Source organism: Mastigoproctus giganteus, chromosome 6, assembly GCF_048544385.1.
Source record: "Mastigoproctus giganteus isolate SK-2022 chromosome 6, ASM4854438v1, whole genome shotgun sequence".
Classification (NCBI taxonomy): domain Eukaryota; kingdom Metazoa; phylum Arthropoda; class Arachnida; order Uropygi; family Thelyphonidae; genus Mastigoproctus; species Mastigoproctus giganteus.
This window is the reverse complement of record NC_143580.1, coordinates 230247739-230262782: the sequence shown is the minus strand read 5'-3', so window position 1 is coordinate 230262782 and position 15044 is coordinate 230247739. Positions and strand designations below refer to the sequence as shown.

Genomic DNA, 15044 nt, shown 5'->3' with positions numbered 1-15044 from the left:
ATCACCAATGAACATTGCCAGATTTAGGCTGTTTAGAACCATGATTAACTGTTCCCCCCCATGTCTCTGGAACTAAAACCATATGACTTCTTTATTTCTAGCTATGTAAAGGATCATGTTTGTGGCACCACTGACAACAACCCCAGGGGCTCACATCTGGTGAGTATGGGCTTGGCACACCCAGGGTCCTCAGCTGGATATCATCATTCTTCTCTTTCTTGGTGATTTCCTTCTACTTCTCTCTCTCTCTCTCTCTCTCTCTCTCTCTCTCACACACACACACACACAAAGGGTAATAATAATAATAATAATAATAATAATAAGGAAAGCATTTAACAAGTAATAACCCAGGCTTCGAAGGAAGCAAAGATCTGTGTGGGGCTTGTTCCACATTTGTTAACAGACGGTCAATGACAGGTGTGTGTTGAATAGTGCAGAGAATGCATTGAAGCTGCTGAAAGCAAACCCATCTTCTTGAATTCGATTGTTATGGGTGACAGGACATGGTGTTTTCAGTACAATTCCACAACGAAGTAACAAAGTAAGAGAGGAAGTCAGCAAACTCTCCCAAAGCCAAAAATGTTTGTAGAGAAAGGTCAAAAATTAAAACCATGCTCATAACTTTCTACAATAGCAAGGGAATTGTACACAAAGAATTCGTGTTCGATGGCTATAGTGTTACTGCTGCCTACTATCTGGACATTTTGAAATGTTTGTTGCAGAGAATCCATCATGAGCGGCCTTGGTTTGGAGTAGACGGTAGTTGGTTCCTCTTGCACGACAAAGCACCAAGCCATAAGGCTCTCATTGTTCAGGAGGTTTTGGCTAGCAAAAAAGTCTGCTTACTCTTACACTCACTCCTCTTCCTCTGGTTTATTGTAACTGGATTTCTGGATTTCTTCTCTGGTTTTTTGTAACTGGATTTTTCCCAGGTGCAAAATCTCACATTTAGAGCCATTATCACCAGACTCTTCATTATCACCAGACTTAGTCCAATTCTTTTTTTGTTCCTGAAGCTCAAGGCACCACTGAAAGGCTGTTATTTTGATAAAGTTGACACATTCAAAGAACTGTGATGAGAACATCGAACAGTCTACCAGTCATGGCCTTCCACCAGTCATTCCAGTCACTTTGTGATCATTGCATGTAGTGTGGGGATGTGGGAGGACATTACTTTGAATAAACCAAGGTTAGTTTACTCATATGTGGGATCATTATTTTTTCTAGCATCAGTCTCATTTTCCACTTTCCACACTGTGTATGTACCATTAAAAAAAAGTATAGCATGAAGAGGATGCCAAGACGGATAAATGCAGAACTGGCTAGTCTAATAGAGCAAAAAAAAAAAAAAAAAAAATGCCATGTAGAGATTAAAAGATGAAAAGTACCCAGGCCTACAATAGTTACAAGCTGATCTGTAATAGTACCATAGAAAAGATTAGGGCAGTAAAAGACTAAGTATGAGAATGCACTGGCTAAGAGAACAAAGAACACGGACAAGGAGTTTCTCATGTATGTGAATGCAAAGAAGAAGAAAACAAATCAAATTGGACCATTTTGTATTGAGTGTGGGAAAGTCTTAGATAATCCAGCTGATGTTGCTGATGAATTGAATAGATACTTCACATTGGTTTTTTGAAGACAAAAGATACTTCACATTGGTTTTTTGAAGACAAAAGATCCTTCACAGTGAGGAGAAGCTATGTGAGTGAAGCTGAGATATATGAAATCAGTGATTTTGAAATTAAAGATGATTATTTATTAGAAAAACTTTTGACCCTCCTTTTTGAGGAAGGCATCTGCAGAGACATTGAGGTTAATTATAAGCCATTGTGGCAGACATCATTGAACTCAAGAGAGAGAGAGAGAGAGAGAGAGATCAATGAAATCTCAAATCCAGTTATTCCCTCATAAATGCCAATGGTTTCATAATACATAAAGGTGATTCTGTTGGAAGAGTGAAGTGGGTAACTGCAGGCCAGTTGATCTCTGTTCAGTGGAAAATCTTGGAGGCAGTAATGAAGAGTGTAATCCAGAGACATTTAGACAGAAATGGAATTCTTTAGTACACACATGGTTTTGTTAAGGGAAAATCACATTTAACTAATCTGGACTATTTTGACAGTTGCTCATGAGCTGGATGAGGGAATAATTTTGATATAGTTTATTTAGATTTTAGCAAGACATTTGGCTCAATCCATCATGAGAAGTTACTGTATAAGCTGGAACACCGTGATCACAGGTAAAATTCTAAGATTGATCACAGGGTGGTTGCAGGGCAGGAAGCAACAAGTTGTGATTAATAGATATGCTTCAGATTGGTGTAATATCAGAAGTGTGGTACCTGAAAGATTGGATCTTGGACCACTGTTGTTTATAATTTTCTTAAACAACACCAATGAGGCGATAGAGGGCATGATATTAAAATTTGCAGATGATGTAAAGATTGGGAGTGTGGTTAATAATAAGTGCTGATCAGTCTCCCTTCAGAATGAAGAGAACAAGATTCAAGGATGGTGAAAAAAGTGGCTGCTATATTTTAATGCAGAAAAATGCAAGGTCTCCTGCACAGGGAATAGCAATACCAGAATAACTTATACACTTAGTAGGGTTAAATGAAAAACAGTAGTGGAGGAAAGGATCCTGGAGTTGTGACATGGGTGGTTATGAAATTCTCTGAGTAGTATAGATAGGCAGCCAGGAAAGCCCATTGTGTCCTATCAATGATTTAATGAACAATAGCCTGTAGAGATAGGGAAGTCATAATCTAACTGTATAAGACAATTATAAGCTCACACTTGGAATATGTGCCAAGCATGGAGACCTCACCTACAAAAAGACAATGAGCTTCTTGAAAGGATCTAAAGATGGTCAAACTTCATGGTGAGACATACAAGAGGCATCCATACGAGGAAAGATTTTAATTATGTGGGCTGCAGAGATTGGCAACCAGGACACCTTAGTGTGGATATGAGTGTAGATAGCATTAAAATTAGCAGAGGCATATGATGCAAGAAAGCAAGCTATCAAGCTATCAAGCAAGGTATTTCATACCAACTACGAAATACTGTTCGAGGTTCAGGCCTTTATGGATGTCGGATGAATTAATGAGGCTCATGGCAGAGAAAAAAAATGCATGGGATGCATAGAAGGAGAGAAAACTTTAGAAGGAAGGGGATGAATCAGATCAGTCCATTTAACATAGATGGATCAACTATTGATGATCCTGCTCAAGTAGCTGATAAACTGAATGAATATTTTCATCTACATTCACACATGAGGAGTTATTCAAGGAGGAGAATACCAGAAGTTTATCAAACTCTAACAGGGAGCTAAATGATTTTGTAATAACTGAGAGAAAAGTGGAGGAGAAATTGTTGAAGTTAAACATAAAAAAGCACCTGGATATGGAATTTGATTGGATATTATGATGTGGTCACAAAGGAATTGAATGCCAAAAATAATTTTGATATCATATACTTGGATTTCAGCAAAGTATTGATACCGTTGCACATGGAAGACTGCTGTACAAATTGGAGAGGTATGGCATTAAGGGTAAGTTGCTACAATGGATAAAGGGATGGTTGAGTGGGAGACGGCAGAGAGTGGTAAACAGTAGACACTGTTCTTCGTGGACAGATGTTATTAGTGGAGTTCCCCAGGGTTCGGTGTTGGGCCCATTGTTGTTTTGTATATTTATCAATGATTTTGATGAAAGTATATCAGGTTTAATGTCCAAGTTTGCAGATGATACAAAGGTTGGCAGGGTTGTTAATGACAGTAAAGACAGTATGCTACTCCAACTGGATTTAGATAAGTTGGGCAAATGGGCTGAGAAGTGGCAACTGAAGTTTAACATTGACAAATGCAAAGTACTGCATATGGGTAGCAATAACCAAAGAGAAAGTTACCAACTGTATGGTACTATACTCAGGGAAGTGGAAAGTAAAAAAAACCTGGGGGTAATTGTGCAGTCAGATATGAACTTCGCTGGCGCCTCCATAGCCAGGTGGGCAGGAGCAGCAGTGCATAGCACACACTTCTTGATTAGACCAGGGTTCGAGCCCGTGACCACCAACTACAGAGGATGCGGAAAGGTCAGGGAATGACCACCGCATATCTTCGGAGGAATATGGCCTTGCTTGCTAATGCTCCTAAAAACCAAATAATAACAATATGAAGTTCGCTGAGCAGTGCAGACAGGCTGCCAGGGCAGGTCATGGGATCTTGTCAATGATATATATAGGAATTTTGCTAGCAGGGACAGGGAGGTGATTATCCCATTATACAAGGCTGTGGTCAGTCTACACCTAGAGTACTGTGTACAGGTCTGGAGGCCTCATTTTAGAAAGGATGTAGAGTTGCTAGAACGAGTAAAAAGAAGGGCAACAAGATTGGTGAGGGGAACAAAGTGGTGCTTTTACCAAGAATGTTTAAGTTCTGCAAATTGCAACACCTGGAGAGTAGGCACCTGCGAGGTGATCTGATTGAGGTGTATAAGGCCTTGAATGGGTTGAGCAAGCTGAATGTTGATGGGATTCTTCCTGTTGCTCAGATTAAGAACCTGAGGGTACACAGCTTCAAATTGAGGAAAGACGGTTGTAGAATCGATGTGCGGAAATTTTCCCTTTAGCCAGCTGGTTGTTGATTGGGGGAACAGACTTCCATCTTTTGTTGTGGAAGTTGATAGCCTAAATAAATTTAAGGCTGAGCTGGATAGGCATTTGGAATGAATGGAAGGGTGAAATGGGAGGGGTTTTTTTTTTTTTGGCTGATGCTGCATAAACTTGCTTTCTTGCATCATTTGCCTCTACTAATGCTAATGCTAGTGCTAACTAATGCTAATGATCTAAAGATATCATGGGAATTACAGTAACCTGAGTAGTAACTGGTAAGTTACGTGACTAGCAACCTAGTCACGTAACTACGGGAGGGCGCTGACTCTATTTAAAAGTTACAGCTGTCAGTTACAAGCTCCGCAAAAACGATAAGTGTTTGCCTTTTATTTACATGATTGTTGTTTTATATTGTACTTAATACGTAGTCATATAGTTATAGTTACGCTGGTTATTTTTTATTTTAATTTAGATAAAGAGTTTTTGTGGATTTTACTTACGATAGGTAAAACCGTTATTTTTGTGTTCGATTTTTGTAGCCATTGTTTTTGTGTATAGGGAATTCAAATTTTTTAATTGAGGTAGCTAGGTAGCTCTAACGCATAATTATATAGTAATACGCTTCACTGTTTCTATTTCATAGTTTCTATTCAAATACTACTGACATTTAATTTATTGATTTTATTAATTTAAACTACCATGCCCCGAACTAGAGCAGCAAAGCAACGGGCACAAAGTGGCAGGAGTGTTGTGACTCGGGGGAGAACTGAGGGGGGCGATTCTCCAACGCGTCACAGCCTAAAAAAATGTGCAACTTGTGAAATGTTTGCCGAACTCTCTGGAACGGAACATGATATTGCCATGAGGGATGTCTTTGTGTGTGCGCGATGTAAGGAGTGTAAGGAAATTAGGCGACAACTCAGCGTTGTTATGGGCCTATATGAGAGTTTGAAGGACAGGGTGGATGCCCTCGAAGGAAATAAATTGAGGGGCCCATCAAGCTCTCAGCTGCCCACATCAACGCCAGAGCTTGCACTTGGTCATCGCGCAACACAGCGGCAAACCCCAAGGCAGAATGCGCTGGACCCACAGGAACTATTAGTTGTTGGTGACTCTATTGTCAGGGAAACGGGGAACATGCTATGTAAAAAGGATAGGTGGAACAGGACCAGGGTATGTCTGCCAGGGGCAAAGGTTGATGACGTTGTAGAGCGGATATCATCTTTCAAGGGCACAAAAGGTGATATAGTTGTACACGTTGGCACTAATGATATTAAGAGTAGGAGACCATCAGAATTACTCAACAAGTACAGGTCACTGTTGAAAAAAAGCCGTGAAATAGGGTTGAATTTGAAAGTGTCTGCAATTCTGCCCAGACACGATAGGAGGGAGTATATGATGAGAGCCTTGTCGATCAATTCGGCCCTGGAAAGATTGTGCAAGGCTCAAGGGGTAGAATTTTTTTCAGCCTGGACTGTACTTGTTAACAGGAGAGATTGCTTCTACAGGGATGGGATACACTTAAATAGAAAGGGTGCAAGAATATTTGCTGATGCTATCGAGGCAGTGTTAGGTGGGTCGGAAAACTGCTAGCTTGGGGGGATACAAAGACTAATAGTTTAACAGTAACCGCAGGCAGAGGTGAAGGTGATTCTTGCACAACTTCTATTAGAATAAGAAGCGACCTGGAGCGAGGGGTGTTGGGGGTTTCAGGGACGGATGGCAGTCATCCTGGAATAGTTGGGTATATGGGATGTGTTAGGGTAACAAGGAATAGGCATAGGAGCATGTATGCTTGCATGTATACCAATGCTAGAAGTATAGTAAATAAATTTGATGAATTTGAAGTGTTGGTCAAGACATCAAAGGCGGATATTGTTGGGATAGCAGAGACGTGGTGTCACAAAGATATAAGGAATGCAGAACTGGAATTTGGGGAGTACAATGTGTACAGAAAGGATAGACAGGACAGAAAGGGAGGAGGTGTTATGCTGTTAATTAAGAAAAACATAAAATCAAAAGAAGTGCATCCAGTTGATATAGATGGACAGTGCACTGTTGAGTCAGTTTGGTGTGACATAAGCACTGCGAAAGCAAAAATAAGAGTAGGAGTGTGTTATAGGCCTAATGACTCGAATGAGTACAATGAACAATTGTACAGAGAAATAGAGTGGGCCAGTAAATCAGAATGTCTTATAATGGGGGATTTTAACTTCCTTCCCAGATATTGACTGGAACTTGTGGGTTGGTCACTCACACACTAGTCAGACTTTTGTGGATTTATTGGATGATTGTTTTCTGCAGCAGCATGTTCGAGAGGCAACCAGAGAAAGTAATACTCTTGATCTGGTTATCAGCAGTGATCATTCGTGTATTAAGAATTTGCAGATAAAGGAACCACTAGGTGGCAGTGATCACAGTGTGCTGAAGTGGGATTTACTCAAAGAGGTAACTACCGTCAGGGGTAAAGGAAAGGGTTTTTGCTTCCATAAAGGGGAGTACAGTGGTCTCAGACAGTTTTTAAATTCTGTACAGTGGGATCAACTGACGATGTTACAAACAGTAATTCTAAGTGGGAAGCATTCAAGGAATTAATCGTGGAAGCTACTAGACTTTCATACCGATGAAGAAATATTGTTCAAGGTTTAGGCCTAAATGGTTATCAAATGAACTAATGAGACTCGTGACAGAGAAGAAAAATGCATGGATGCATATAAATTATCAGGCGACGCAGAAGCCTGTAGCAGATATAAGCTAGTCTGTAATCAGGTCACAAAGGAGGTTCGGCAGGCAAAGGCGGATTACGAGAAATCTTTGGCAAAAGATGCTAAGAAAAACAGCAAGGATTTCTTTACTTATATAAACTCTAAAAGGAAGGGGGATGAATATGATTGGTCCACTTGACATCGATGGTTCGACTGTTGATGATCCTGCTCAGATAGCAAACAAACTGAATGAGTATTTTGCATCTACATTCACACGTGAGGAATTATTACAGTTTGAAAATGGAAGAAGGTTATCAAATTGTAGCAGTGTGCTTAATGATTTTGTAATAACTGAGAGCAAAGTGGAGGAGAAATTGTTGAAGTTAACATAAGAAAGGCACCTGGGGTGGATGGGATCTATCCAGTTATATTAAAGGAGGCGGCAAAGCAACTAAGCAAACCCTTAGCCATAATTATGAGAGCATCCTTGGATTCAGGGGAGGTTCCCACGGACTGGAGATGTGCAAATGTATCCCCAATTCACAAAGGAGGTTCGAAGGGTGACACGAGTAATTACAGACCAGTTAGTTTAACTTCTGTTCCGGGTAAAATAATGGAGTCACTGGTTAAAGATGCATTGCAGGATCATCTAGACAAGACTGCAGCAATAATTCAGACACAGCATGGGTTTGTTAAGGGAAAGTCTTGTCTGACAAATTTGATTGGTTATTATGATGTGGTCACAAAGGAACTGGATGCAAAAAATAATTTTGATATCATATATTTGGATTTCAGGAAAGCTTTTGATACTGTTGCGCATGGAAGACTACTGTACAAATTGGAGCAGAATGGTATTAAGGGTAAGTTGCTACAATGGATAAAAGGATGGTTAAGTGGGAGAAGACAGAGGGTGGTAATCAATGGGTGCTGCTCTTCGTGGACTAATGTTATTAGTGGAGTCCCACAGGGTTCGGTGTCGGGTCCACTGTTGTTTTGTATATTTATCAATGATATTGATGAAGGTATATCAGGCTTAATGTCGAAGTTCGCAGATGACACGAAGGTTGGCAGGGTTGTTAATGACAGTAATGGCAGTGTGCTACTGCAACAGGATCTAGATAATTTGGGCAGATGGGCTAAGAAGTGGCAACTGAAGTTTAACCTTGACAAATTCAAAGTACTGCATATGGGTAGAAGTAACCCGAGAGAAACGTACCAACTGTGTGGTACTACACTTAAGGTGGTAGAAAATGAAAAAGACCTGGGAATAATTGTGCAGTCAGATATGAAGTTTTCTGAGCAATGTAGACAGGCTGCTAGGGCAGGTCATGGGGTTTTGTCAATGATATATAGGAATTTTGCTAGCAGGGAAAAGGAGGTGATTGTCCCTCTGTATAAGGCAATGGTCAGGCCACGCCTTGAGTACTGCGTACAGGTCTGGAGGCCTCATTTTAGGAAGGATGTAGATTTGCTTGAGCGTGTACAGAGAAGAGCAACACGATTGGTGAGGGGAATGAAGGGATCCTCTTACCAAGAGAGGCTTAAGTTCTGCAAATTGCAGTGGCTGGAGACTAGGCACCTGCGCGGTGATCTGATTGAGGTTTATAAGGCCTTGAATGGGTTGAGCACGCTGAATTCTGATGGGATCCTCCCACTTGTTCAGAATACGAACCTAATGGGACATAAGTTCAAATTAAGAAAGGATAGATGTAGAATGGATGTACGGAAATTTGCCTTTGGCCAGCGGGTGGTTAATTGCTGGAACAAACTTCCATCTGTCGTTGTGGAAGTTGATAGGTTAAATAAATTTAAGGAGGAACTGGACAGGCATTTGGAGGGTATGGTGTGATTTTTTTTTTTTTTTTTGGCTGATGCTGCATAAGCTCCTACACTTGCTTTCTTGCATCAAGTGCCACTACTACTACTACTACTACTACTACTACTACTACCAGCCTATAAGCTTATATAATACTCATGTAATAAATCACCTTCTTCATAAAATAAAAGTTTTAAGGGAGTTTAATATAATTTGGAAAGAATCTTGAATTTTTAAAAATTTTTATTTCATATTATTCTTTTAACTTTTATTTATTAAAATTTCCTTTCTGTTTAGATAAGAGATGATCTTTCAAAGAAACATCCCTGCCTGACATCCTTTGAGAAGTTGCCATTGGCAGAAAAGAAGTATGATATCACACTAGCCTTGCAAACTCTGAAGTAAGTCACTTGAAATATTATTTCTTATTATTATTTCAGTGAATTAAAAGAGATTTTCCTTTTACTGCACTCTTTAGTTAAACTGCAGTTGAACTTATTTATAATGAAATACAAGTTACGGATGAAAAATGTTTGTTAAATCCATTACTTATTTTATGATTTAACACTTTCTAAAGTTTAAAAAATAACAACAGAGCAAATTGAGCAATATTTTTTGTTAATACACCCATGTAAAATTTGCCATAATTTATCAAAGCAACACATTCCAGATATTAATCAAACACATTATAATGTGAATAGATCATTTGCATAAGCATATGGGCAACCCATGTCTCTCATAGGTTGCCCCTATTTGTTATGGCAGCTACTGTTCACTCAATGTATACATCATATAATCTAAAAATCAAGAATTTATTTAACTTAAGGGTTAGATTGTGATGTTAGCAATTGCTTTGGCAACTTCATTGTGTTTATAAATTTTTTAATTGGACTGCACAACCAACTTTGTACTATGGCTTTTGAGGATGTTCCACATAGAAATAAAAGTTAATCTCAAAGAAATTTAAACACCTTCAGTTTTGTTCTTATACATAGGTTGGCCCCTTGTGCCATTTGCTAAAAGTTGGCCTTATGATGTGGTAGTAATAATATGTCCACAGTTGAGGAAAGTTAGTAGAGCCTGGCAAGAGAATAAAAATTAAAGGATTTTGAATTTTTATTTAAGCTCACAACTTAAATAAAAAAGAGCTCCCCAGATCTTTTGTATAATCTCATGATAGGAAATCAGATTATTTAAATGTGATCCCCCATTAACAAAGGTATGCCCTAATTTTCTTATAATTGTGTTCCTATATTGCTTCCTTTACTATGGACTCCATAATTATTCCCGGCATGGCTGTCAAACTTATAGATCTGTAGTTACTCACTTCACCCTTAAAACCAACTTTGTGAATAAGAAAGACATTAATATATGAACCCCTTTTGTATATAACTGTATATGTTGGTATTTTTGTTATTGGTATGGCTTTAGAGCACATCAGAATCTTTTCTTTTATGCATACTGAAAAACCCAGTATGACCAACAGAAAAATCATATCACTATTCTTTCCTCCTGAAATCAGTTAACTTCAACTCCAAGTAATTTTCCATTTAACCAGTGGCAACTTACACCATATAGCTGAAGCTAGAAGGGTTCAGTAGATAAAAAGACATAAATTTCCCTAATATCAAAAGTAAAAAAATTTTAGAGTGCCTATGAAAAAAAGCATTAATTAACATTGCAATATTAAGAATATAAACAATTATGGGAAGGAAAAATACTAGTAGCTCCCAGTATAAGAAGACTAACAATAAAACTACAAATCAACAGATAATAATATTTAATAATATACAATTTACAATGCAATATATAAATAATATTTAATATAGGCTTCAACAGCTTCTTTGCAGTATTGATGACCTTCAGAAAATAAGGATATGTAAATATTAAGGTGCTGAACCAACATCAGTGAGGCAGAAGAAAGGAAGGAAGGAAGGAATCTATCAAGTGGAAATATTCTGTTAGAGAAAGAAATTGTCAGTTTCTGGAGGAGGGGACATTCCAACTGACCTTTTCTCATAAAAATGGGGCCTGCCAAACATGTAAAAACAGTTTAGAAACCTGATCCAGTGATTTAACCTGAAGCAACTGCTTCAGTGACATCTGATTTAAATTATTCATCACTGTTGTGCATAAGGTGGATTATTGATGATGGACAGTCATCAGATTTGCTCATGTTCTTACCAGTCAAAATTTAACAGAGAAAGAGAGAGAGAGAGAGAGAGAGAGCCACATTTCATCTCCATATAACATGAAAGAAAATAAGCAAAATAAGCTTTAATTTAGGGGAGTATGATAACCAGGCTGGAGACATGAAGAAGAACCTGCTGTCTTAGTACACACATCTTGTGGGAAGACTTTTAACATCAGAGTCAACTAGTTCTTTGTAATTTTCACTCCTAATACAGTAGAATTCATTACTATATATATTACTTCTCTATTCCAAGTTGATCTTACTAAAGAAGTGAATAGAAATTTCTCCCCAATCCATAAAGGTGATACTGGAGAGACGTTAGGTAAGTTAGGTAACTTTAGGCTTCTGAAGTTTACTTCTGTGGTAGGAAAGATCATGGAGTAAGAATGCAATTCAGGACCATCTCACAAAGATGGTATGTTGAATAGATACCATTTGTGATGTCATAATGATTCCATCATGAGTTTGTTAAGGGAAAATTTTCCATGCAGTGTAAACAAGCAGCTAGGGAGGCACATGGTGTTCTGACCATGGTATATAGGACTTTTGCTAGAAGGGAGAAAAGGATGTCATTCTCCTTCTATGCAAGTTGTTGCTTAGGCAGCAGTTGCAGGATAGATGTGCAAAGGTTTGCCTTCAGCCAACGGGTGGTTGATTGTTGGAACAAACTGTTGTTGTAGAAGTGGGTAGCTTGGATAAATTCAAGGAAGAATTAGAAAAATTATTGGAGGGATGGACAGGTGATGTGGGAGTTTTTTTTTTTTTTTTTTTTTTTGATGATGCTTTATAAGCTTGCTTTCTTACATCATATACCACTATTAATAATAATAATAATTATTTTTGGAGAGGGTTCAAAGAAGGGAAATGACTTAGAAAGAATAGACTTCAAAGTTTGACAACTAGACATCTAAGAGGAGGTGTAACAGATGCTAAAGTGGTTGAGTGTGGCAGGTTTCATGAAATAGGTTTCATGTGACACATTTCATGAAGCTCACCTATGGGCAGCTATTTTTATTGTTATTATTATATTTGTTGTTGTTGTTGAAAAAGCCTGCTTTGTTGTATCATTTGGCTTTAATAATGCTAATACTAATCTGAAAATATAGCTTTTAGTTAACCTTGTGCTGGCTGTGGTTATGAAGCAACACAGAGTCCTTGGTATGCACATTGTGAAATTGAGCCCATACACTGCTGTAAAAAATGTATGATCATTGTTGACTGTTGTTCTGATGTATCAGCTGCACTAAAACAATTAAATTAAAGTTATAAGCAAGCATTTCTGGAATATAAGACAGAAATTTAATTAATTAATTTATTTAAATACTGAAGTCTAGTAAGTAAGGTTGAAATTGAAAGGAATCAATAATATTAATGCATTGAGTATTGAGTATTTTAATGAAGTAATGAAATTTTGTCATATTTTGAAACAAATGTACATACTTTCTTTTGCAGAACAATCATAGCACTTGGATATCACATCACAGTTGACAAGCCACCTGCTAGAATCAAATCAGTAAAGTTACATAATGAGTAAGTATGCTTTTGTTTCTTTTTTTATAACACTTGAGTCATTGTTTGGAGATCAGTATTTATCTAGTATGATTAAAACTGTTGCCTATGATTGGTACTTGCATCTGTAGGGCTGAAGCTTGAATAGTAATAATACCTTTGTGTCTTGAATACCTTTCTGTCTTACCCTAACTTCTATTTTCCAATCAGATTTGAGATCTGCTGTGGGTTAGTAGTTCAAGTAATTTGTGCCCAAATTGAACTGAAGGACAATAGTCATCAACATGACCACTCTTGTTATTACTATTCAAGTTTTTATTTCAGAGTGTGGTGTTTTTGTACACAGTGAAATTATGCAGTTATTTTATTCTAATTCGTTGTTATTTTTAGCATGTTTTGGTTGTAGAGTCCAATGTTCATATTTATTAGATAATCATTCAGTTATTTAATTTATGGGTAATCACCTACAGTGCACCTTTTGCAATGCAGTATGTTTTTGTACTTCATTATAAAAGAATTATGATAGGTGATTTTTGTTCTATGAGTTGAAACACAACTGTTGAAGTGTACTAATGAATTTGTAGATTATGAAGTAAATTTGGGCACTGCAAGGGAGGAGTAAGGTGAGTTAACTACCTTGGACATTGACTACCATGAATTACAGAAAAGAGGAACTGGAGGAGAAAGATAAAGCTCAGTTACTGACACTGTTTGTCCTAAGGCCCATGCTGGCTTTCGAAAAATTGAAATTAAATAATTCTGATGATGCAGATTATGATGTTGAAGCTTACACTATTGGATGTGGTGTCCATGGTTCTGCTACGAGACAGCACTGGAAAAAGTGTTTTAGTGAATTTCCCCAGTCATGCTAATAAGGTGTGTGCAAATTGTTTTGAATAGTCACAAGCAAATCAAAATAATTATACCCTCACTGATGAATAAAATTCAATTGAAAGATCCTATATATCATTCAGTGGTTAAATTTTTTGTGAATCTTTACTGTCCTGAACATGGTGTGTAATAATAATATTGTTTCATAAGGTAGTACTTGAACAAAAATTAGTGTCTTTCTAAGTTTCCTGTTTGACTTATAAATACTGTTTCTGTATTTTTACTGGAATAAAATATCTTGATATATTGGAACTCCAATTGCTTATGTTTATTGTTTCAAAGTTATAATCTTCTCTCTTATTGTATATTCCTATTTCTACTTGGTTATTCTCCTTAATTTTTATTTTGAGATATAAAAACATTACTTTTGTGTTGTTGTCTACATTCATTTTTGTTAATGCCAGATCATTGGGATAGATATAATTTTTGATCTCTTCTAGGTTGCTGTAAAAAGAAATCATATCATGTCATCTGTGTACCTGTATGTCTTTATTTGGTTGCTGTTCTTTTTACTGATTCTTTTTTGTAGTGGTGTAGGAAAAGTTTTGCTGACAGTACTGAGAATTTGGAGCCCATAGGGACCCCTATTACCTGTTTATAATTATTTTCGAGAACAGTGAAAGTCTAAGCTCTTCAACTTGAATAGAGTGAGACCTGTCCTTTATACCAAAAATTATACAGATAATTCTCAGACAATAATGTACCACTGTCTGAGAATTATTTGTATAATTTGTGAAACCTCTTCTTGTATCACCTTCTTCCTGTCCTTATTTCAGTGTGAGAAGTGTAATAAGAACAGCAATTCATTCACTGAAGAAGCACAATGAAATGTCTGAAAAGTATCTGTATTCCTTCAAGAATAGGCATGTCTTCAAGAATTGCTTTCAGCCAGAGATTAATTGATTATTAGAACAAACTTTCATCTGGTGTTGTGGAAATAATTTGCTTAAATTGACAGATAAGGTGGGTAGATTTTTTTTTTTTTTTTCTGCTGATGCTATATAAGCTTGCTTCCTTGCATCATTTGCCACTACTAATACTAATACTAAGAAATTAATTATAAATACTCAGGTTGAAGTGCTTAGATTTCACCATTCTGAATTTTGATTTATCTGCTCACCATTCCACTAAAAGAACAACTTAGTTATTATTTTCAAGAGAAATAAATGGGTGGCCATCTTTATTTAGGAATAAAGATATTGGAAACAAATATCTTTATTTCTTGTTGAAACATGAAATATTAATGTATTTTCTGCCAGTGTTGAAAATGAGATGACTCAGCTATTTAAAACAGCACTTTTTCTCCCAGAAGC

General features: G+C 37.2%; 1 protein-coding gene across 1 annotated transcript in view; it reads left to right on the top strand.

Annotated features, from left to right (window-relative positions):
* The window catches only part of RyR (Ryanodine receptor), an 841404-nt gene that overhangs the window by 55414 nt on the left and 770946 nt on the right, over window positions 1-15044 (top strand). Inside the window, exons 9-10 of the mRNA XM_090376454.1 lie at window positions 9435-9538; window positions 12784-12861. Of these exons, the coding sequence (XP_090232580.1) occupies window positions 9435-9538; window positions 12784-12861 (182 nt within the window). The remainder of the gene's footprint in view (window positions 1-9434; window positions 9539-12783; window positions 12862-15044) is intronic.